At 52.5% G+C, this 20555-nt stretch overlaps 6 protein-coding genes across 6 annotated transcripts; 3 read left to right on the top strand and 3 right to left on the bottom strand.

Moving 5' to 3' along the window:
• Positions 1 to 344: 344 nt before the first annotated feature.
• On the top strand, positions 345 to 3075 carry J4E78_003851 (uncharacterized protein; the record flags this gene model as incomplete). The annotated part of the gene is made up of 3 exons (XM_049364485.1): positions 345 to 782; positions 830 to 1198; positions 1249 to 3075. The coding sequence occupies 3 exons, from the start codon at positions 345 to 347 to the stop codon at positions 3073 to 3075; spliced, it is 2634 nt and encodes an 877-aa protein (XP_049223563.1).
• A 580-nt stretch (positions 3076 to 3655) lies between these two features.
• On the top strand, positions 3656 to 4343 carry J4E78_003852 (uncharacterized protein; the record flags this gene model as incomplete). The annotated part of the gene is made up of 3 exons (XM_049364486.1): positions 3656 to 3675; positions 3731 to 3891; positions 3949 to 4343. 3 exons carry the CDS (start codon positions 3656 to 3658, stop codon positions 4341 to 4343), a joined length of 576 nt encoding a protein of 191 aa, XP_049223564.1.
• A 730-nt stretch (positions 4344 to 5073) lies between these two features.
• J4E78_003853 (uncharacterized protein) lies at positions 5074 to 7340 on the bottom strand (the record flags this gene model as incomplete). Its single annotated transcript, XM_049364487.1, has 6 exons — positions 5074 to 5166; positions 5221 to 5759; positions 5814 to 5899; positions 5952 to 6594; positions 6644 to 7115; positions 7317 to 7340. 6 exons carry the CDS (start codon positions 7338 to 7340, stop codon positions 5074 to 5076), a joined length of 1857 nt encoding a protein of 618 aa, XP_049223565.1.
• Positions 7341 to 10756: 3416 nt separating this feature from the next.
• Positions 10757 to 12110, top strand: J4E78_003854 (uncharacterized protein; the record flags this gene model as incomplete). Its single annotated transcript, XM_049364488.1, has 2 exons — positions 10757 to 11456; positions 11512 to 12110. 2 exons carry the CDS (start codon positions 10757 to 10759, stop codon positions 12108 to 12110), a joined length of 1299 nt encoding a protein of 432 aa, XP_049223566.1.
• A 791-nt stretch (positions 12111 to 12901) lies between these two features.
• On the bottom strand, positions 12902 to 14440 carry J4E78_003855 (uncharacterized protein; the record flags this gene model as incomplete). The annotated part of the gene is made up of 1 exon (XM_049364489.1): positions 12902 to 14440. One exon carries the CDS (start codon positions 14438 to 14440, stop codon positions 12902 to 12904), a length of 1539 nt encoding a protein of 512 aa, XP_049223567.1.
• A 3334-nt stretch (positions 14441 to 17774) lies between these two features.
• Positions 17775 to 18971, bottom strand: J4E78_003856 (uncharacterized protein; the record flags this gene model as incomplete). Its single annotated transcript, XM_049364490.1, has 1 exon — positions 17775 to 18971. One exon carries the CDS (start codon positions 18969 to 18971, stop codon positions 17775 to 17777), a length of 1197 nt encoding a protein of 398 aa, XP_049223568.1.
• Between the last annotated feature and the right edge of the window lie 1584 nt (positions 18972 to 20555).

Here is a 20555-nt window from a genome sequence, read left to right on the forward strand (position 1 = left end):
CACTCGTCCGCACCTGCCATTGCTCCAGGTCGGACGTCAGCTCGCGACAATGCGGCTGATCGGCATCGGGGACATGCAGTGCTCGTGTCTTTCTTTTTGTGTCCTGCGTTGAGGTCACTGTCTGTCGGCCGCTGCTTTGACCGCGCGTCACCATTGCGCTTTCACCGACAAACTCCCATCGGCCGCCAGCCAGCCCCCAAACACCCTCTCGCTTCCCCACCGACCACCGGGCGCAGGGCTCGTCTGCACCTTCCTCCACCACCGAACCCAAGCTCGCTGCCTGCCCCGCTACCCACCGCCGCGTTCCCTTCACTGAATGGGTCTCGCCTTCACCGTCCACCACCATGAACGGCATGTCACGCTTTCTCAGCCGGCGCGACAAGCATCATGAGAAGCGCGCGTCCAAGCACGCCCATACCAAAGTACGCCTGAGCTCCTTCGCTTCTGTCAACTCTCTCAGTCCTTTGCTATGCTCTGCCGCTGTTGCGCTGCCGGAAGACTCGCCCAGCTGCCAGCGGCGCCTGTCTGCCGGCATCGAGACGCTGTACCACAAGCTCCCATTTGTACTGCGAACATCGGTAGAGGATAGTCTTCTATTTCTACACCAAAAGCTACCATGCCGTGCTTCTTCTCTTACACCCAACGCCGATCTACCTTCAACATCGCATTCTTCTGACTATGTGTCTCTACAGTCCAAAACCACCAATGCTTCGCCCGACCTCTACAGAATATTCACGAGCGAAGGTCCCAGACCGCCAGCGAACAATGAGTCCGAGAAGAAGGTACGCGGGGGGATGAGGCTGCATGCAACCCGGCTAACCGGCTGCAGGTCAAGATGCTCCTTTCACGCCTACAAGGCGCCGGCATAACCAGCATGGGAGAGGAACAGGCCGAACATGCCCTCGCCTGGCATCCCAACGACATCGACAAAGCCTACGATCTTCTAGTGCTCGCCAACGAATCGCTCGAAGGCGAGCTGAAGGACTTCAGTTCTGACGTGACCATGCTGGGCGCCATAAACCGGAACATGGTGACGTGCTATCTGGACGCACTGCTGTTTGCCATGTTCGCGCGTCTCGACAGCTTTGAGGCCATGTTGTACGACAACTTTGAGGATGAGCCAAGGAAGAAATTGGCGGCTGTCTTGCGCTTATGGGTCAATCTCTTGAGGAGTGGTCAGCTCATCAAGGTCGATTTGGTACAACCTACCTAGTCATCCAACTCCTCCGTGGCTAACGCACATCGTAGACAAAGCACCTCCAGGATTCGCTTGCCAAGTGCGGATGGGAAGATGCTGCACAGGTCCGTCAACAAGACGCTTCGGAAGCTTTCACTTTCATCACTGGTGCGCTCGAGCTGCCGCTACTCACCCTCAAGATGGACATCTACCACACCGGACGCGAAGACAAGGAAGATGACCACAAGTTCGTCAACGAACGGCTGCTGGAAGTCGCCATTCCAGAACAAGAGGGCGATCACATTGTCACATTGGAAGACTGTTTGGAAACCTATTTCAACAACAGAATCGAGGTCAAGCGATACCTGCAACGGCAAAATACGATAGCATCCATCAAGTCCAAAGACGAAGAATTCGTAGACAAGGATCCTGAGAAGAATGAGACAATACATATAGAGACGATGGAGATGGAGGGCTCGATGACCCCTCTCGTCTCTACGCCTATGACTTACGAGCCAAGCACACCACTAACTCCAACGCGACCAAATCTGCAAGGCCGCCGTCGCGCTGATAGTATCTTCAGCCAGCGATATACACGTCAGTCACAGGAAACGAGCAAGTTTGATGAAAAGAAGCATGTCGAAGACATGCTGGACAACAGCTCTAGCGGCCGACCACGATCAGCTTCTCTACTTAAGAAGGAGATTCTCATGCCGGCTTGGCAGTTTTTCAGTCTCATCCCCTGGTATACCGACAATGTACCAAAGACCGATGCTCAAGTCGCTGCGCATTTCTCGGTGAAGCGTCCGGTTCTCGGCATATGCCTGAAGAGATACACGATGACGCCGCACGGCGCTCCAAAGCGTCTGAATACATATATCGACATTCCGCTTGATATCGGTTTACCTCACTTCATATCTGATGATCGGATGAAAGAAGAAGGTCCGCTGTTTGGCAACTTCAAACTTGTCCTTCAGTCTGTCGTCTGCCACCGGGGCGTGTCAGTCGACTCTGGCCACTATATTGCGCTTGTCCGTGCCAACGCTCGCGAACGACCTGGCACCGCGCAATCGGATTCGGAGGAAGAGCTGGAAAAGTGGATACGCTTTGACGATCTCTCGGCCCAACGGGTGACTGAGGTTGACATCAAGACAGCCTTGCGAGAAGAGTCACCGTATCTGCTCTTTTATCAAGTGCAGCCTATCGATGAAGAACTCGCTTCCCGGGGAGATCCTCCCACATATGCAGAAGCGCAATCAGGAGTTCCGTCCGTAGACCCTTCACGAGAAACGCTGGCTTCCTTTCCCTCTACAACAGTCGCAGATGCCGAGGCCGGTGTAGAGAACGACAACTTCAACACCAAAGATCCGCATACTGAATCCAATTCTACAGACGAGCCAGCTAGTCGAACCAGCATGTCCAGCAATCGGCGCAGCAGCACCGCGATCGAGGATGGCGAAGGCAGCCTACGTGGCCGAACTGAACCGCAAACACCAGATGATCAGAAGAGCAGCTTCTTGTCCGTATCCCGGCGCGGCTCTCGAATATGGTTGTCTGGGAACAACAGAAGTCGACCAGGTAGTCCAAGCGGCGAGACTCGTTTGTCTCTTACGTTATCGAGGCTAACGGGACGCGGTAGCAAGGACAAGCTGGTTACGACTGAAGCAGCTCCCAGCGACGAACCTCACATTGTGATTGAAAAAGTGAAGAGCGTAGAGAACGATCAACAGGGCCACTCTCCAGCCAAAGAGAAGAAAGAAGCAGGTCTATCGGGCAGCAAGAGCAAGAAGGAGAAGAAAGATAGACGGAGGAGCAAGAGTAGGGAACCTGGTACAGTCCTAGACAAAGGGAAGAATAAGGACAAGAACAGGCCGGATCGCGAATGTCTGGTGATGTGAGGAAGGCAGGATTTGTGTATGTGGGAGGAATTCCTCTCTGTTTGTTTGTTGGTTGTTTGCATTGCATATCGCCGCGACACCGTTTCGCGATTGGGTGTCTACGAAGCCGGCGAGGGAGTTTTGAATCATTAGCGCGGCGTCATTGGAACATACAGAGTATGGCTTGATATTGGATTTGTTATGGCATATGCATGTTGGGGACTATAGATGAGATACCCTGCATCAGAACGATCAGAAGGCGCGAATGGCCTTCTCAATCTTCCATCATAGACCTGTGCACCTTCTATACTCGGGATGCGCACCAAAACTTCTGTGTCGTTCTCGCCCTATGTGTCTAGAGAAGGCATTAGATAAGACTAGAAGGGTGAATGCCTGTTGGGGCTAGCCAGCGGCGGGCAACAACCTGGCCTCTTGGGTCGCGCGCTAATGATGACCCTCGCCCACCACAAAAGTCGCCCGCTTGTTCTCAACCCTCTCACCCACGTTTCGCGCAACCACATCTCTACCCCCAGCTTCTTGTCAAACGATCGCGAAAGCGACCTTCAATTCTCCACCCGAACAATCCGCTTCCAACGTCACAATGGCCATCAGCCCGCAAATGTACGCTGGATCCACTGCGCCCAGTGTTGAAGACAGTTTGCTAACTCGACTGTAGTTCCAACCTGGTCATCATCCTGGGATTTATGCAAATCTCCAAGAAGATACCTTTCGACGACCCGACTGTCCTCAACGGCGTGCGCGCGCTCTACATCGTCTCCAACCTGATCATCGCGGGTATCTACCTCTACGTGCAGGCGCAGATCAACAAGAAGAATGGTGCGTGGAAAGAAGAGCCCGGGGTAGACCGACACAGCGGCTAACAAAACACCACAGACATGACTGTCGTCAAATACGTCGAGCCGGCCCCGATGGGCTCAGGCGAAGAACCGAAATTCGTCGCTACCACCGTCAAAGCCTACGACCTGCAGAAGCTGCGCGAGCTCTTCAAGGCCCAGCTGATGGGTGTCGGCATGATGGGCGTTATGCACCTTTACTTCAAGTACACCAACCCGCTCCTTATCCAGTCCATCATCCCCCTCAAGGGCGCGTTCGAAGGCAACCTCGTCAAGGTCCACCTCTTCGGCCAGCCGGCAACCGGCGACCTCGCTAGGCCGTGGAAGGCGGCTGGCGGTATGATGGGCGCCATGAGCGGCGGCGAGATTAAGACGGATAAGAAGAGCATTGAGGCTGCTGAGCGTGCGGGCCGTGGCGGTGTCAAGGACGAGTAGATGGGCTGGCGTGCCGTTTCTACAGGGTTCCCAGGCATATGGTGTGCATGGGAGCTGTCTTTCTTGATAGAGCTTGTTCGGTTCGCTCGCACTTTACGTATGAACTTGGTTGAGCGACTATGCGCTTGCTAATTGTATAACATGGACGTCTGATGCTTTTGCCATTCGCCAACTTAATTCCACGGCTTGTACAAACACACTGCATGCGACTTGTCTTCACGTGTCCATGTAATCGGATGCTTTCTTGTTGTTCGACTCCTACAGCTAATCTTATCACAAAGACCCGCTCCTCTATGTTCTATCTAGGAAACGCCTGACCCTAATAAGCCTTGAGCTCTATGCCAACACGCACATATCCGTCCGTTCTAGCCGTCATCCAGCGCGGACCTCCAGCAAACGCCATACTAAACATAACACATGAACAGCAAGAGTGGTGGATTAGGTCTCCTTAGCCCATGTCCGACTCGTGTCGAAAACCGAGACAGCGCTAAAAGGGTCACCGGTTCGCTTGCGAACAATGGCATCGTCCATGGGAGTTTAGGGAACCATATGATGCGTCGGTGGCAGATATTATTGAGGGTAGAGTGGTTGGCGAAGATGATAAGTGAACGTCCGTCGTCTGCTGTCACCTAGGTAAGAGCCCCTCGTGGACGTAATGACAGCGCTGCAGTACCAGTCCTTTGGGTTAGAGATGTGAACGAAGTTATTCATACGACTTGGTGCGTTGCTTTCATATTCCCCCACTCCACTGAGGAAAGTAGCCATCTTGCAACGGCATGGCTGCAGGTTCGTTTTCGTAGTTAAAAGGGTCGCCCCAGAAACCCTGGGTTTGTTAGCCAAATGACCCCGTCTACCTGATCATGTCATAATCACTTACGAAATCAAAGTCGGGAATCACGTCCGTGCTAGCTTGTACGTCGCCTACGATGTTGTTGATGTTGTTGAGATTGATGTCATCCCAGCAAGGCGCATTGTCTTGCATAGACTGCATGGACTGCAGCAAGTCAGGTTGAGTCTGCATGGGTTCTGGTTGAGATGGTCCTGCCATGTTCTGTTGATTATAAGCTGCAGACGGGTTTTGGTAGGCGTAGCTTGGGATGCCTTGCATTGCCGGATATACGCCCGTGTTGCTGTCGGGCGCGTTGTTGTTCAGCGGCATGGGAATGGAAGGCACGATGGGTTGGCTGACGTAGGTAGTCGATGGCTGCGGCGGCCCTCTTGGTGAGAGATTGTGTTCGGAGACGGCTTTGTCGATCATGTTTTTGACTGCTTGCCATGCTTTGGCGCTGTTGTTCTCGCGGAGGATACGAGACATCTGGAGGGCTCTTAGAGCGCGTTGGCGGTCAGGTGCGTTGAAGAGGGGGTTGCGGAGTTCTGATAGGATGTGCATGATGGCTTGGAAAGACGCGATTCCTCCTTTGAAAGTTAGCTCTTGTATCTCACTGGGTAGGTATTGTCGGGGTTACGGACCAATGTGCCATTGGAAGCGAGCAGCATCGACATCGGCTGCCGCTCCGTTTAGTGTTTCGACGCAGTTTACCGACTTCTCGAAGATCCTAGCATTATCAGCCATTGTGGTTTCTCATTAGGGCCCTGACTGGAACGTACGATCGGCGAATCTCGTCCGAAAAGACTACGTCGCGGTAAGCACGCGGCATCCGAAGCCAAAACAGTAAGTAGGCACGCCACTCCAACAGTGAAGCCAGTCCCAGCGTCAGCCTCTCCATTGGTACCTCTGGGTTAAGGTTATGCAAGTATTTTCGCTGATTCTCTTCATGAACTTCGTCGAGCATCACTTTGATCTGCTCATAAAGATCTCTGAGTTCTTGTGCTGGATCAGGACGAGCAGTTCCATGGAGTCCTGAGTCCAGCATGCGGCGTTCAAGGCGGTAAGTGCTTTGAACTATACGCCGTAGAGCTCGCATGCCGTTGAACCGGACAAGTTGGAACGTCATAGTAGTAAGCTTCGGTTCGTCATACGGGGCCGGACCGGGACTTGCGCCATCTACAAGGTCCTCATCGTTGATGTTTCGTGGAAATAGCGTCGTGTAGAAGTCTTCGGTGATGCTCGGTTCCTGCCCTTTGCATTCTGCTGCCCGGAATTCCAAATGCCCTAGTTGATGCCACATACGCCGACGTAGCTCAATAGTCAGGGCGTCCATGGAGCCGGTCGGGAATAACGATGGATCTCGGTGCAGGCCCTGGTTCAAAGCGATGCGAAATGCGATGCCTATCAGAACCCACGCTTTTCCTGATATATGTGTGAGCGTTGCAGAACCATAAACATCTAATACACTTACCCATATCCTCTTCTCTGGTAATGCAGGTCAACCATAATACAAATCCCTGGAATATCTCCAGATTCGATGTTGTGAGATAGTTTTCCCGAGCCAGTGAGATCTCAACACCCAGCTGAAATCGATCGAGGAGTGATTCCTTTGTCTCGCCAAACTTGTTGTGTACTACCTTTGGAGGCAGAGAGTTGATCGCAGAGAAGTAGATGGCATAGGCCATAGGATGTGCTTCGTTGTTGTAGGTGGAAAATTTGCGCACCACCGTTGGCCTATGGGTAATTCTCACCATAGGATCTACGTTTGCAAAATAGACGTCTAGCAGCGTGTCACGGTGCTCTTTTGTGCTCGGTAGCAGATTTTCTAGATTCGATCCGGCTCCTGCGCGACCGAGGGAAAGTAGGTCAACCAGACTGCTTTGCGGCACTTCCTTCCTCTCTTCGTCGGTCTTGTCACCAAGCAAGGCCTTGATGTCTTGTATCTAAAGCTCAATCAGTATTGTTCAGTATTCCTAAAAACAGAGAAATACAACAAGAATGAATGTAGCTTTCGCTCGGTGTAACTCGGAGTGATGTTCTGTCATGTCGAAAAGCGGCACTCACCTCATCGGCCAGTAAAGCAAAATGCAGAGAAGAGACAAACTGAGACTGCCCATCATTCAACAAGAGGGTCCCGTCGCCACCATCAGAAGCGATTCCTCCTCCATGGGAAGTCTGACTATTCGACGATGGGGTCAGCGCCTCCACTTCTTTCCTGTCTAATTCAACACTGGACCGTACGGATGCCGTGGATTTCGCCCCCTGTCCCGCAACAGCTTTCTCTAAAAGATATTCGAGTCTGTCTAACCGGGCTTGCACGTCACTGCCTTTCCCGGTCTTTCCAGTGGCCCCAGCCGTGGGTTTCGAAATCCGTCCAGTAGTAGTGGATGCCGGTATTTGATCTGTCCAGGTACACACATGACTTCCTCGCATACAAGAACCGCATACTGGATGAACGTGGTCACATTTGACTTTCCTGCGCCGACATGTCAAACAAGAGGAGATGACGCGATGTCGTCCTCCGCTGGGTTTGCTTGCTGAGCCCGGCGAATTAGACGATATGCCGACTTTCGATTCAACCATGCTCGGGGACGGTTTGCGATAGTCTGCATGAGAGTCTTGAAGTTTTCGACAGGGTGGATCGGCCCCCGGGGAGGAATTGGTTCCGTCGCGTCTTGGTGTTCGTTGCGATTCTCGCCCCGCTAGCTGACGGGCCGCCGTTACCCGTTTGGGCCTTAGCGACGATCAACAATCTTCCTCCGAGAACTATCCGACCAATGCTTTCCAAGGTTAACAGCAGACACCTCGGTACATGCATGGAAGTTTCATATGCCACTCCCGTGGACGGCCTAAGGGTGCTTCGAGGTGTCCAGCTTCGGATGTGGACCCTGTGTCGTCATAGTATCACATGCTAACGTCCTGTCCCAGTGATAACTGCTTTCAGCTACAAAATCTGACGGTCAGAAATAAGCACGCTGACCGGAAGTAATCATTTGCGGTATTCGATTCATTCAGTTGATAGGTACCAGAACGGCGTCGGTCAGTTGTTGTGACTGGCCGTGCTTTTCGACTGCACTATCCAAGTTACATCGCGCTTTCGAAAGCGCAAGCTTAATTTGTGACCTCGGAGTTCCTAATTCCTAGTTCACGTCCTCCTTCCGCTTCGTCAACACTTGCCATAAATCTACCGGCTACAGTTCTATATACTCAGATGGATTGGGTGCACGGCAACGATTAGAGACTGGGATCCACAAAAATGTGCTTATTACAGGTAGCGCAGAGGCGCCTATCGTCCACAGTTCAATAAGAACCAGTGAGATGCTGACTTGCACGGGAATGGAGGCATCTCCGGACCTCATGACTGGATATATATGCTCCATTAGAGTGAGAGGGCGATTTGAAACGAGAACCGACAGTGAGGATAGCAACGTCTCAGTGTTCTCGGACCAGGTCAAATTTGGAAAAACCGCCCCATCCAATACTTGCAGTCAGCCTTGGAGACATACCTCAGGTTCACCCTTCCCAGCCCCATTTCCATGTAGAATTATTGGATGTAAATAGACAGCTGCGTCGTGTGGTCGTATAACTGCTCTCAGACAATGTTGTTCAGTTTTATTCGCATCTCACATTATATTAAAATTTCCGCCCCTATGTGGCATCGTATCTGTTACACACCCAGCGCTTTGCCGCAACTATTTAATGAGATATGCTGCTACCAATCGAACACATGCAATCCAAACACCTTCAATAGATGCTGGACATTTATTTAGCTCTTTCCATCTACGGGATTTTCGTTCAAAGATCAAGATCAAGGTCAACAGCAGGCAGACAATCTTGAGCCCATTCAGACTACTCACAGCGTCATGTCGAGACACATCGAGTGCGAGAACCTACCGGAACCTTGTGGTGGAGGTGGTCTCCCTGTGGTCGGATCAGGCCTGCATGCCGTGGAGCACGAAGATGAAGGGAAGGAAGCCTGGGTTTATCAACATGTCGTTGCCGGAAACCCCACGCTCAAAGAGAACCAGTCGAAATCGTTCGGAGGTTTGAAACCGTGGCTCTTCTGGTCCATATTGGTCGTTGTAAGCATTGTCGTAATCGCTGCGTCTGTGGGTGGAGCTGTTGGTGGCTCTCTAGCAGTCAAAGGGAACATGAAAAATGCGCCACCATCTTCTGTGCAGAGGTAGTTTCCCATGCCTCGAGAAACCCATTGGCAAATGTATACTAAAGTGTGAGCAGCGCGCCAACCGCTATACTTCTGCCCAGCACAGACGGCTCAAGTGATCGAACGTCCTCCGGACCACCGAGCTTCTCCTCCTCTAAACCCACGAGTGTACCCCCTTCCCTCGTAACCACGGACTGCCCAGCCAGCAACAGTACATCGTTCACACCCAGGGCACCGGAGGGCAATCCAGGACAATACAAATTCATCAAGCATTGTGGGTTTGACACCGACGGGCGGACACTGATCAAGGCCTTCGTCTTAGACCTCAATACATGTCTTGCGCTTTGCTCGAATTGGAATTACCTACAAGCTGGGGGTGATAGGTGTAATTCAGCGGCATTCAAGGTTGACGAGCCACCGCCGGGGAATTGCTGGGCAAAGACAGGGACCTCATTGAAGCTAAGGGATGGGGTGACTGCTGCTCTCCTGCAATGAAGGGGCTGGGGAAGGTACTAGGCAAGGTACCCGAAGATGATTGGTGATGTGCAGTGTGGAGAATGCGGAGGCCGGAGGTATTCTGGTACTCCAGGATGGAGCTTGTTATCGTCCTCTAGAGCGCCCGAGCGGCCTTTGCGCGCTGTGCTTTTGGCGCGTCGGAAATTGCGTATATTGCCAAGTTACCATGACAGCAGAATTGAGTTCGTGAATATGTCGTGTCAGACGGTCGTGAACACGAAAAGACATGTTGTTGCTGGCAAGAACATGGTTCAGGTGGATCCCGAAGTCGTCCCGTCGCGGTTCAGGTGACAGGCGCACGCTAGATAAGCGAAGATGCCGACAGCCTCCTCTTTTTCACCCAATCGTGGACCCATCGCCGTCTGCATGCACTTCGTCACACGTCACTGGTGTGATTGCAGCTCGTTTCGTCGTCTGGCCGCTCTTAGTGGTTCATGCTGAACCGCCAGGGCTGCCTTTCGCGGCGAGGCTGGGCTAGATAGCAGCAAAGCTTGCCTGCGCCATGCCATCTTCCTTGCTGAGGGCGTGCCCGTCAACTCGTCCAGATTATTCCGTCTACTCTCCCAAGGCCATAAACATCGCCGGCCCCGCTGCGAGCTTGTCCGAAGCTGATCTGAGATGAGACTGCGCGGACGCATAGCAGCATAGACTACCAAGAGGCTTCACCGCTCGCGGGATCAACATTGAGCGCATACCAGAAGGGCAAACATGCTCAGTCTTTGTTGAGATGGCGACTCTATCTCCTGGTGCGTGTGGGCATTTGGGGCTATTGGGATATAGCGCGCTGACCGAGTCGCATTCATAGACGTCCGCCATTCTACCCTCAAGTCGCTCAAACTGACCTGCCCCTCCGCCGAAGTTATTGAAGAACCGCAATCTGCATCGACCCTTGAATCACCTGTAATGGAGCAAGAAGGCTATCCATTCCCCGAAGTCGGAGACGAATGGTCTGACGAGGAGGTCCTGATACCCAGGCATAGACGGAAGGCGCCCTACATACCACCGCTCAAATTCGAGAAAGTTACAGCGACATCGGCCGAGACATCATCCGACGAATCATCGGCATTGGGCAGCCCGCAACGACTGAGCGCGACTATCAGTCCCCTCGTACCGCCCAAAAGCCCATCGCGACCAGACGCGTCGAGGGGTAACAGCCAAGATGATCTCATACAGCGGTACTACCAAGTCACAAAAGAGCGAGATGCGCTGAGGAAACAGCTGCAGAGGAGGAGCATGGGTCCACATGGGATGCCTGCAAAACGTCCGATCGTGTACAAATCTGAAGAGAACACTTTGATTGAAGAGCTACTCGCGTTGCGATATGAGATACGAGTATGGAGTGAGGAGTATTTCGGCGGACCCATCAAAGCCACGAGCAAGCGACCATATCTCACTAGAGCGAAGGAACTGTTTGGGAACCTCACGGACAACTACCAGACGTATCTGAAGCACCCAGAGGAACGGCCGCTCCTCATCCAAGCATACGTTTGGATGAAGCTGCAGCAAAAGATATTCAACAACTGGCAGAAGGGCAGTGGATATGTATGGGCAGGCAAACTGGGAGACAGGAAGCTGCGCGAGATTAACGACACATTGCGCAAGGGTACGCTACCCCGCCCCCGGTGAATCTCTAATGATACAATGCTAACAAGGTACAGCTGTTAAGAACGAAGCCCAAGCCGAAGAATACCACCAATGGCGAGCCATGACCGTAAACCTCCTAGTCCCTCAGGTAGATGGCAAATGGCGTCCCACTTTCGATGCCGCGCCCGTCCTAAAACGAATATCCCGTTTCTGCAGTCGCATGCGCCGCAAACTACGGCCCTGGTCCACACAGTCTTTGCGTTCAGGGAAGGAACAACTGGGTACCATCATTTCAGCATCTGTTGCGTTAGATTTGAAGATGAAGCGCCAGCTCGCCGACTATCGCTTCGTTACATTCACTGGCGGTAAGAAGGATCAATACTGGGGCTACGGGTTCTACGACAGTGAAATGGAGGACGTGTATGAAGATGATGACGAGAACGGCAGTGGTGGATATGGCGTCAATGGCAGCGCAAAGGGCAGGCGAGTAGAATTGGCACTTGCGCCTGCACTCGAACGATGCGGTAATGCTAATGGACATGTCTTCGATCAGAGTTTCATGATGGTAAAGGCGGATGTGAGCTGTAAGAGATTAGAGAAACCCGAGAAGAAGAAGAAACAGCAGCCTAGGTCAAGAGGTGGCAGTAAGGGCTTTGGGCTGTGGGGCAAGTGAAACTAATGGATGTATGAGATGAATATTAACACACCACTCTTTGAACTACATGACTAGCGCTTGAACACTCGCAATGAAACAAGCGTGGGCTGCTTTAGTATTTACTCAGTCAACCACTACTTCAAGCTCAATACCAGACTCTCCCTCCTTCTGATCCTCAACATTCAATCTAGTCTCAATCCCGAGATCATGAATCGCTTTCCAGAGACCGAAAAGCCACGGTCTCGTACTTCGACCAACGAGACGGTCCAGTCATTCCGGCTACTTGATCTCCCGACCGAGATACGTCTTATGATATATGAGCACCTCAGTGAGTGCTTTGTTCCCATTACTAGTCCCCTCACTAACTCATCAAAAGTCGTAGTTGAGTATCACAAGACTGATAATCCGCCACCACTGCGCAATTCGATTGGACTTTGGGTTCGGATTGATCAAGGTATCTTGCGCACGTGTCGCCTTATTGAGGCCGAGGCATCACCCGTGGTAAAGCGACAGTACGCACAGGCGCAGCTAGTGAATATGCGCCTGATGGCTGAAAAGCGTGGTTGGGATGCCTCGAGGACCACAGTGCATCACTTTGCCTGCCGGTGGTATGACTTGTTTTTTCTTCGCTTCTATTGATAGTTAAGTGGTAGAACGTCTACGGAGAGCTTAGGGAATGGACGGTCGTTGGTGTAGGCGACCTACCATGGAGACGGAGTGGATCAGCTTAAGGCTCGGTCACGCACAAAGAGGTGGATAAAGCACTTTTACTTGCTGTAGTATTATAGTGTTACAAAAGGATGCGCAACCTATTCCGATTTCGGAACGGTGTGGACCTCCCAGTCAGCGCCGTCTGGGCCCTGGACTTTACCATGTGGTTTGTCATGTAAGAAAGGCCCTTCAGCGTTCGTGACACCACTCTCCAAAACCCCCTTCTTCTCGCCTGTCCGCAGGTATTCTAAGAAGGCGACCGAAGCATCGATGTACTCCTTGAGAGCAACCTTGCTACCTAGCGTCGTACCGGTGACCATCTTCATGATCCAAGGAACGATAAGAGGCGCATCGGTACAAGACGGGTGAGCGGTACCCAACAAGGTCATGAACCACCCCTCCTTAACGTTATCGATGATATTCTTCACGGCCTCAAAGTGCCATCCTTCGTCGTAGAAAGCCGTCTGCTTTTCTGTCCATTCTCCGCTCTGCATGACCAGTATCGGTACGTCGATATCCTTGTTCAGGGGTCCAGATCCCTTGCCGGGGTCTAGGGCAATACCACCATTGATAGGCATTGCCTTTGAGCCAGCAGATTTCAGTGCTTGCATAGCCCCCGTCGCGCCGTATGAGTGACCTCCGACTGTGACTGCTGACAGGTTGAGGCGGTTCTTGAAACCAGGCAAAGCATTCCGTGGTGAGTCGGGCTTGAGGTTCACGACCGGTGCGTCACCTGCATTGAGTTGTGCAAAGAGTTTGATGGTTTCGCTGATCTCAGCTTCGCGGAAGTTGAGCTGTGCGGCCTTGAGGTCGAGGTCGGTCATCGGCGGATCGGCTTCTAGGTCCTTAAGCTTCATGTGCCAGACTTTTCGCTCCGTACCATCAGGATGGTGGACGATGGTACCGGGTCCGCTACCGTCACGGTGTTCGACGGCAGCGACCACGTAGCCGTGGCTTGCGATGCTTCCCAGGTAGTGTGCATAACTCTGACTCATTCCTGCCATGCCATGCGTAAAGACAACGCAGGGCAAACTTCCAAGACCGTCGCCTCGTTTTAACTCTTTGTGTTCTTGCTCTGCTGCGCTCATGATCTTTCCAAATTCGCCTGCACCACTACCATCTTCGCCCAAAATTTGCTCAGCACTGGAAAGGATTGGTGCATCAACGACACCTGGAATGACTGTGCTTGAACCAAGGAGCCAGAGGCCGAAGGTGAAGACCGAAGATAATTTCGACACTCCGGCAAGGCGAGCATAGCCTTCGCCAATAAGCGAGACAGGTTGAGGCAGCCACGGTCGTGCCCATGGTCGCTGGCTAGGCGGCGCCAGAGGCAGAGAGGATGGGTAGTATAAGGTGATGGCCAACGTATCCAGTTGGAAAGCCTTCTCCCCAGTCGCCTTCAGTATCGCATCATGGATGGTTCTCTTTTGGACCTCTGTCTCAACATCCAGTATGCCAACCTCATGGGGTCCGGTATAAGGCGGAAGCGGCGAGGTAATTGGGGTCAAGCTAAAGAACAAGAACCAGAAAAGTACGCCCGCAGATGTGATGAACAAAAGACGCCGCGGTGTGAGGCGTGAAGGCCTGGGTACAAAGCGGGCAGGCCCGGGTACAAAGCGGCCCATCCGGAAGGCCATGATGCGCGGCTTGTATTGCAGTCTACCAAGGAACTTGAGGGGGCGTGCAAGGTCTAACGAAGGGCGCAAACTGTGGCCAGAAGTGATATTTGGGGTTCCAGATATATCAAGTAGTAGGCGCGGTCCACATGGCAATTGTGGCGTATGAAAGCAGAGTGTCGCGTCGCGAAAGTGTTGGCCACTGATGACGTATGCGACATCGGAGATAAGACCGCCCAGATGCAGCACGCGACTAGTTGACACTTAGATCTTTCTGACACTCACGACACACGTCTTTGAGAAGCTGTACCACATCTCGCCGGCTACCTTGTTACGTGTTCCGCTACCTTTGTATAAGACCTATCGGTCCCAATCTGTCGAAAGTTGGGTCGATTGTTGATGACAAGCGCTGATGTCTGCGTAAGGTTTGCAGTGCAACACGTCTATTTTTTTCCAGGATTGTCTCAAACCCTCACCTTATTAGGTGAGAAGGAATTATGATAAGAGTGAGTTGCGCAGAGACGGATCTACTAGCGAGGATGAAGCTACGAGCCTGACTTGAATAACGCAAGGAAAACACGACTGCAAGCTCGTAATGTGGTCTAGTATTCGAGCAGACATTAAAACGGAGTCCCCATCGATGTTATAATCCTGGAAGGCTGTCATGAGGAGTTGGCGTACAGATGTGGCCGGTGCGACATGCTGTGTTGGCAGGTCATTGAGTATCAATCGCAGCGACTCCACCATCATACTGCGGCACAGCTGCGCGGTCTCAATGTTGGATACTCATTGTTGAATCAGTTCAGCTGCTGGAAACCAACACTCATGGCTTAATTATTACAACCGATTGTATAACCATCGCACAGAAGCTGCTTCAAGCTGGACCAATATCCAAATCGACACTAAAGTCAGCTGGAACTTAGAGAGACATACAGAAGTTGTTGGAACTGGCGCGATCGTCATGGTTGCTCTGGGTGAAGACAACTCATCAGATGCAATGCAAGTCAAGGTATTTACTCTTCTAGAGATGGACATTGAGGATGCAGCAGCTGTCGATCAAAAGAGTAACCGGCGAAGTCCATACACCTCGCATAGGCTGAATGAATGCCTCAGGAAGCCTCACGAACGTTCCACCGCACATGAAACAGCATCTCGAACGATATTCAGGCTAGTCATTCCATCTCATTGTGGACGATCTCCGCGCTTCTACCCTCGATTCGTCGCAATGTCATCCTGAAGTCGCTTACACGTGCATATGCATGCGCACGCTTACTGATGCCTGCGGAGCACATAAAACACAGGTCCCATGTAATGGCACAACCGACTTCGCTTGGAGCACGTTCAGCGGCACGGGTAATTCCAAACGACCTCTCTATTACCCGAGCCACACACTCTCTACGCCTTGGCCCATAGCAGGACCTATAACGAACGTCCCGCTCCGTGTGTATGCCCTGGTAGTTGACTTGCATGTGGCCGGGGTCTCTGAAGACCTTTACCCGGACGATCGTCTTCGGTTCGGTATCGCTATGGACTTGCGCGCATTTCATTCCGGGGTTCGGATGGAGGAAGATGTGGTTCCTGCATTTGCAATCTGTTGGTATTAGGCGCGGTTGGTTGCACATAGAGCGGCAGTCTAGGTAGAGGACCGGATCGAGTCTATGCTCCGGTGAGCAGAAGTTCGTCAGTACTCACCTTCAGAATGGAGGCTTTTGTGGAGCTGCCATGTGGATAGAGTGGATCGTTCCCGGACTGCTTCCTATTTCAGTATCCTTACTATTACCGCCCCAACATTAAGGACATGGTATTTGTCAGATCAGTATGTGCGCTTTGCTGCTCGCCTCCCCAGTTTCTGCGATACGCGGGTGCATAGGCGAACAGAGTGCAGGGTAAAAGCCCTTGACGCCGCGGTCATCGTAACCATTTTTAACATGCTTTCCCAAACGGTCGTGTGTCCGCGGTGGACTGACTATCTGATCGATCTGATGGCTTCCAAAACCGTCAAAGGTCCTTAGAGGGCTAGACGCCGGTGACCCACCAACAGCTAAGTCACCTCCGATACCAACACAAAAATCTCCACTGCATGTGTCTGTCGTTAGTCATTCGGTACCACGACACCGGTCTCTTTGGGCGACTTCATTGCGAAAAGTCCGTCTCGTGGCATCGGCCCCGTAACCAATTGAGACGGGAAACCCACTTGTTTACATCCCCTTCAGGACGACGCGCTGCGTCTCGCCACATGCGCCTATACGCTGCAGCCGCCAACATTAATTGCGGCGTTGCGTCAATCTGCACCATTTCGTAGCCAAATGAGTTTCTGGGTAACACGGCATAGATGGAAAGCACGCGACAAAAGGCTGGAGAACGGGTCCCGTTGCGCAGCTCACGTTAGACCAGTTCAAACCCATGCTCTATCAGGGGAACAGGTGTTGAACTATCCGGGCTACACTGCACGTCTTCCCGCGGCTATGCGAAACCCTCGTGTTGCTCATTCAGGCTTGCGCGCGTTCATGTTGATGACGTGACGTCACGTCGCGCTCAAGTGACGGTATTGCTTTCCCCTGAGTTCCCGTCCAACCTGCATGTACTACGCCAATGGCGCGGGCGGACAAGCTCATGCAGGGCGGGCCTGCGAATCCGATGGAGAGCTGCGGCGCGGATCGTAAGGGTCGGATCTGTGGATCGTCGAAACGGTGGCGACGAAATCACAGGGAGTTGTGTATGTCAGGGTGACGCACCATGTACCTACGTGGTCCAGCGCAGCTGAGTATGGGCGAGCGATAGGCAGAAGCGTTGAACATCACAAATGTAGAAACACGGAGATTTTGAATTGATTTGTATTGAACGCTCGCAAGCATCTTTCAAAAGGAGAGCAAGATCGACTGTGACAACTGTCGAGTGTAATGATTCCAATAACAGCTAGTAATTACTTCTCGCGCTCTTCGCGAAAGCTTCTCCTCCTCTGTAACATAGGAGATAATTTGTGCGCAGATATGGCAAGATAGGTCTATGTAAAGAGACAAAGGTACGCCGAAAAATGCATGCAAGCGAGCTGGTGAAAAGCTGACGCAAAGGGACCCGAAATGCGCGAGACTAAAAAGAGACCTTCCGACTTTTAGTCTTCCGTCAATGATGGGACTGCCTAGTAGATATGTAAGATGGGAGAAAACATGACTCGTCAATATGTACATCGAATGCAATTGTGTGTCGTTGATAGCGTGACATGAAGCATAGCCAGCCATGCTTCATGAGCCTCCTGGGCTTCGATTCAGGGACGCGGGGTGGATGGAGTTATTACTGTGTGCGTCGTGGGTAAGGTCGCTGATGGTCGTGGCTTGATTTACATCTGCGAAGTATTTTATATGTTGCGTGGGGGTGTTGGGAAGAGAGACAACATAGGGGAGCGAGACTGCGCGGTGGTCGCTGCGCGGTTACGTAGCTTGGTTGGTTGATCCTCCTTCGGAGCAGAGACGGAAAGGAACTTGGCGGCACCTTCAGACAGGGCGGGTTTGTGCTGGCGCGCTGGTGCACGGGTGGAACGCTGCGACCCTTGGCGCGCAAGGTCGAGCGACGACTTGAGTTCCTCTTCGACAGTAGAGTGATTGGCACGCTGTGAGCCACGTCGAGCCAAATCAAGCGAGGCTCTGAGCTCGGTCTCAATGGAGCTGCGAGATTGCTCCTCATCTTGAGGCGCTTCGTCGTCTGAAGCGAAGAATGTTCGCCCTTCCAGGGTACGCCCTGGTGGCGTAATGTCATCGTCCTCCTTGTCTTCGTTAAGGAAGGCAATCTGCTCTGAAAACTGATCAGCTGCAAGACTGAAGCCAAGCGACTTGCGGCTACGACGGGACGGAATCAGCTCTGGGACACTGCCGGCAGAGCTTGCCGAGCGCCTCACAGGGGAGCTCCAAAGACCGCAGCTCTGAGAAGAGGACATGAGGCTGCTGTCATAAGAGCTTCGCCTACTTAGTCGGACGTGACTGCTACGCGCCGAGCTCGTCGTGCTTCGACCGGCGTCGAGCATGGGAAAGTGCCGATCGGACGCGGCGTACTCGTCAAGCAAGTCCTCATATGTGACTTCTCGTGTATCCTTGTATTCCTGCGGGACAAGAAGGGACGGGCTTAGCATGAAGCCAGTGTCGCCGCTGAAACGGTTGGCATGGAAGAATCCTGAGGGTGTCGGTGGCAGGCCAGTGCTGAGGGTAGATGTGGATATCGCAGAAGTCGGAACCAGTTCTGGCACACTCGATGTGCTGGGAACCAGCAAAGATGAGCGAAAATTGTCAGAAGCGAAACGCTCTCGATCAGCGGAAGTGATTCTGGAGTTGCGACGATTGGCTTGCTCAGCAGAAGGAGTGTCGCAACAGCGAACACCGTCATCAGATACTCGATCCCATTCGAAGTCACAGTCAGCTTCTAGAGCGTTGTCGTAGATATAGTCGACATCTTCTTCCCATGACTCCTCTATTGCGCGCCATGTGTTTGACTGGCGACGCTGATAAGGTTTTCGAATAGACATCCTCCTCGGCATGCCAAATGAGCCCAGCGTGTCAGACATTTGCGATGAGGGTCGTGAAGCTGAAGGCTCTGCCCTTGGTGAAGCAGGAGACTGACCTCTACCCTGTGATCTAGAGGTAACGGGAGATCGCGGGTTTTGAAAGGAAAACGATCCAAAGTAAGGCGATCTCGGCGAAGTCGGGGACTTCATTGGGGGCTGTGGTGCAGGTCTTGGGCTGACAAATCTTTCTGGTTCCTCGACAACATCTGCGAGACTAGGACTAAAGGATGGCGGTGTGGTTGCGTGAATGGCTGAATCATCAGGCGTCGTGACTGCATGGCCAAAGTACGAATCTTCTGATATCTCAGGTAGTATGTCCGGGGTGGACACAGCAGAGAGAGCAAATGAGTCCCAGATACCCGACTCTCGCTTCGACCGCGACAACCTACGCGGAGCAGAAGCAGGCTCTTCGTACGCGAACTCAGGTGTACCGAAGGCGGGTCCCAAGGGAAGATGAGGCGACTGTATCGACGATGTGTGCGTATGTTTCCGAGGGCTAGGTTGGGAGAAGCTCTCTATAGATCGGGCTAGGCGAAGGGGTCGTCGCGATATTGGGAAGTGGGGGACAGTTTCGGAATCGTGACGAGGTTCTGGGCTGCGAGGGGGAGATGTGAAGCCTAGAGCAGACGTGGATCTCTCTTCTCCATTTGCCAGGTTTTCAGAAGAGAAGTTCCTGAAATGGACGTCATCGGATGGTGTGACGGGCAACTGCTGTTCGAGAGCAGCTATTTGATGTCGGTCGGTGTGAGAAAGGTGCTGAAAGTCGAATGGGCTCGAGATACGGCTAATCAGACTCGTACCTATTGTCACGATAAGCAGAGGGCCTTGGATCAGGGAAGAGAATCACTTACTAGCATCCTCGCTTCTTTTGCCCTTCCGTAAGATTGATGATCGTCTTTCGCTGACGTCCCCTTCGAACTCATCGACGTTTATCATGGGCGTCTCGCTCAGCCTCTTGCCCTTCTTCCCGCGGAACAACGACCTCCTAGACCCGGTAGACTCTTTATGACTCTTGTTGCTGGTGTGTCGATGTCCAGGTGGTGAGCCATGCCAAGAAGCTTCATGATCAGCCATCTCGGAATGGCTGAGGGACAACAGCGAAGGGGTCATAGATGTCGCAGTATTGCTTCTAGACCGTAGATTGAACACGGAACTTCGTCTGGCCGGATGGGCTCTGTGTTGCTCGGGCGAATGCATGCCAGGATGAGTTGAATGTGTGGAGTACTGCTCTGACCAAAAGTCTGAACTTGCGGTAGGAATGGTAGGCCCAATGGCCTGAGAGTCGACGGATGACTGTCGAGACCGGGAGGCATCGGTTTTATGGAACGAAAACATGGCTTGGGAGCCTGAACGAACCCCAGGAAAATAAAGCCTAACGCAAGCAACGCGAACCGAGCAATGCTAGTATGGCGTGTGCAGGTCCCCACAAGTGGCCGGCAGATGTAGTTATGGCAACAACCATTGAAGTTGATGAGATGATCTGGGGAAACCTGTCGCGCGCACGCGAGCTCGGATGTTGTGAGTTCAGATGCCCGGGTTATACGCCTGCTGGAGGCGTTAGTGATGTATGCGAACGACTTGCCA

Source organism: Alternaria triticimaculans (assembly GCF_023758025.1).
Source record: "Alternaria triticimaculans strain BMP 0046 chromosome Unknown scaffold_4, whole genome shotgun sequence".
Lineage (NCBI taxonomy): Eukaryota > Fungi > Ascomycota > Dothideomycetes > Pleosporales > Pleosporaceae > Alternaria > Alternaria triticimaculans.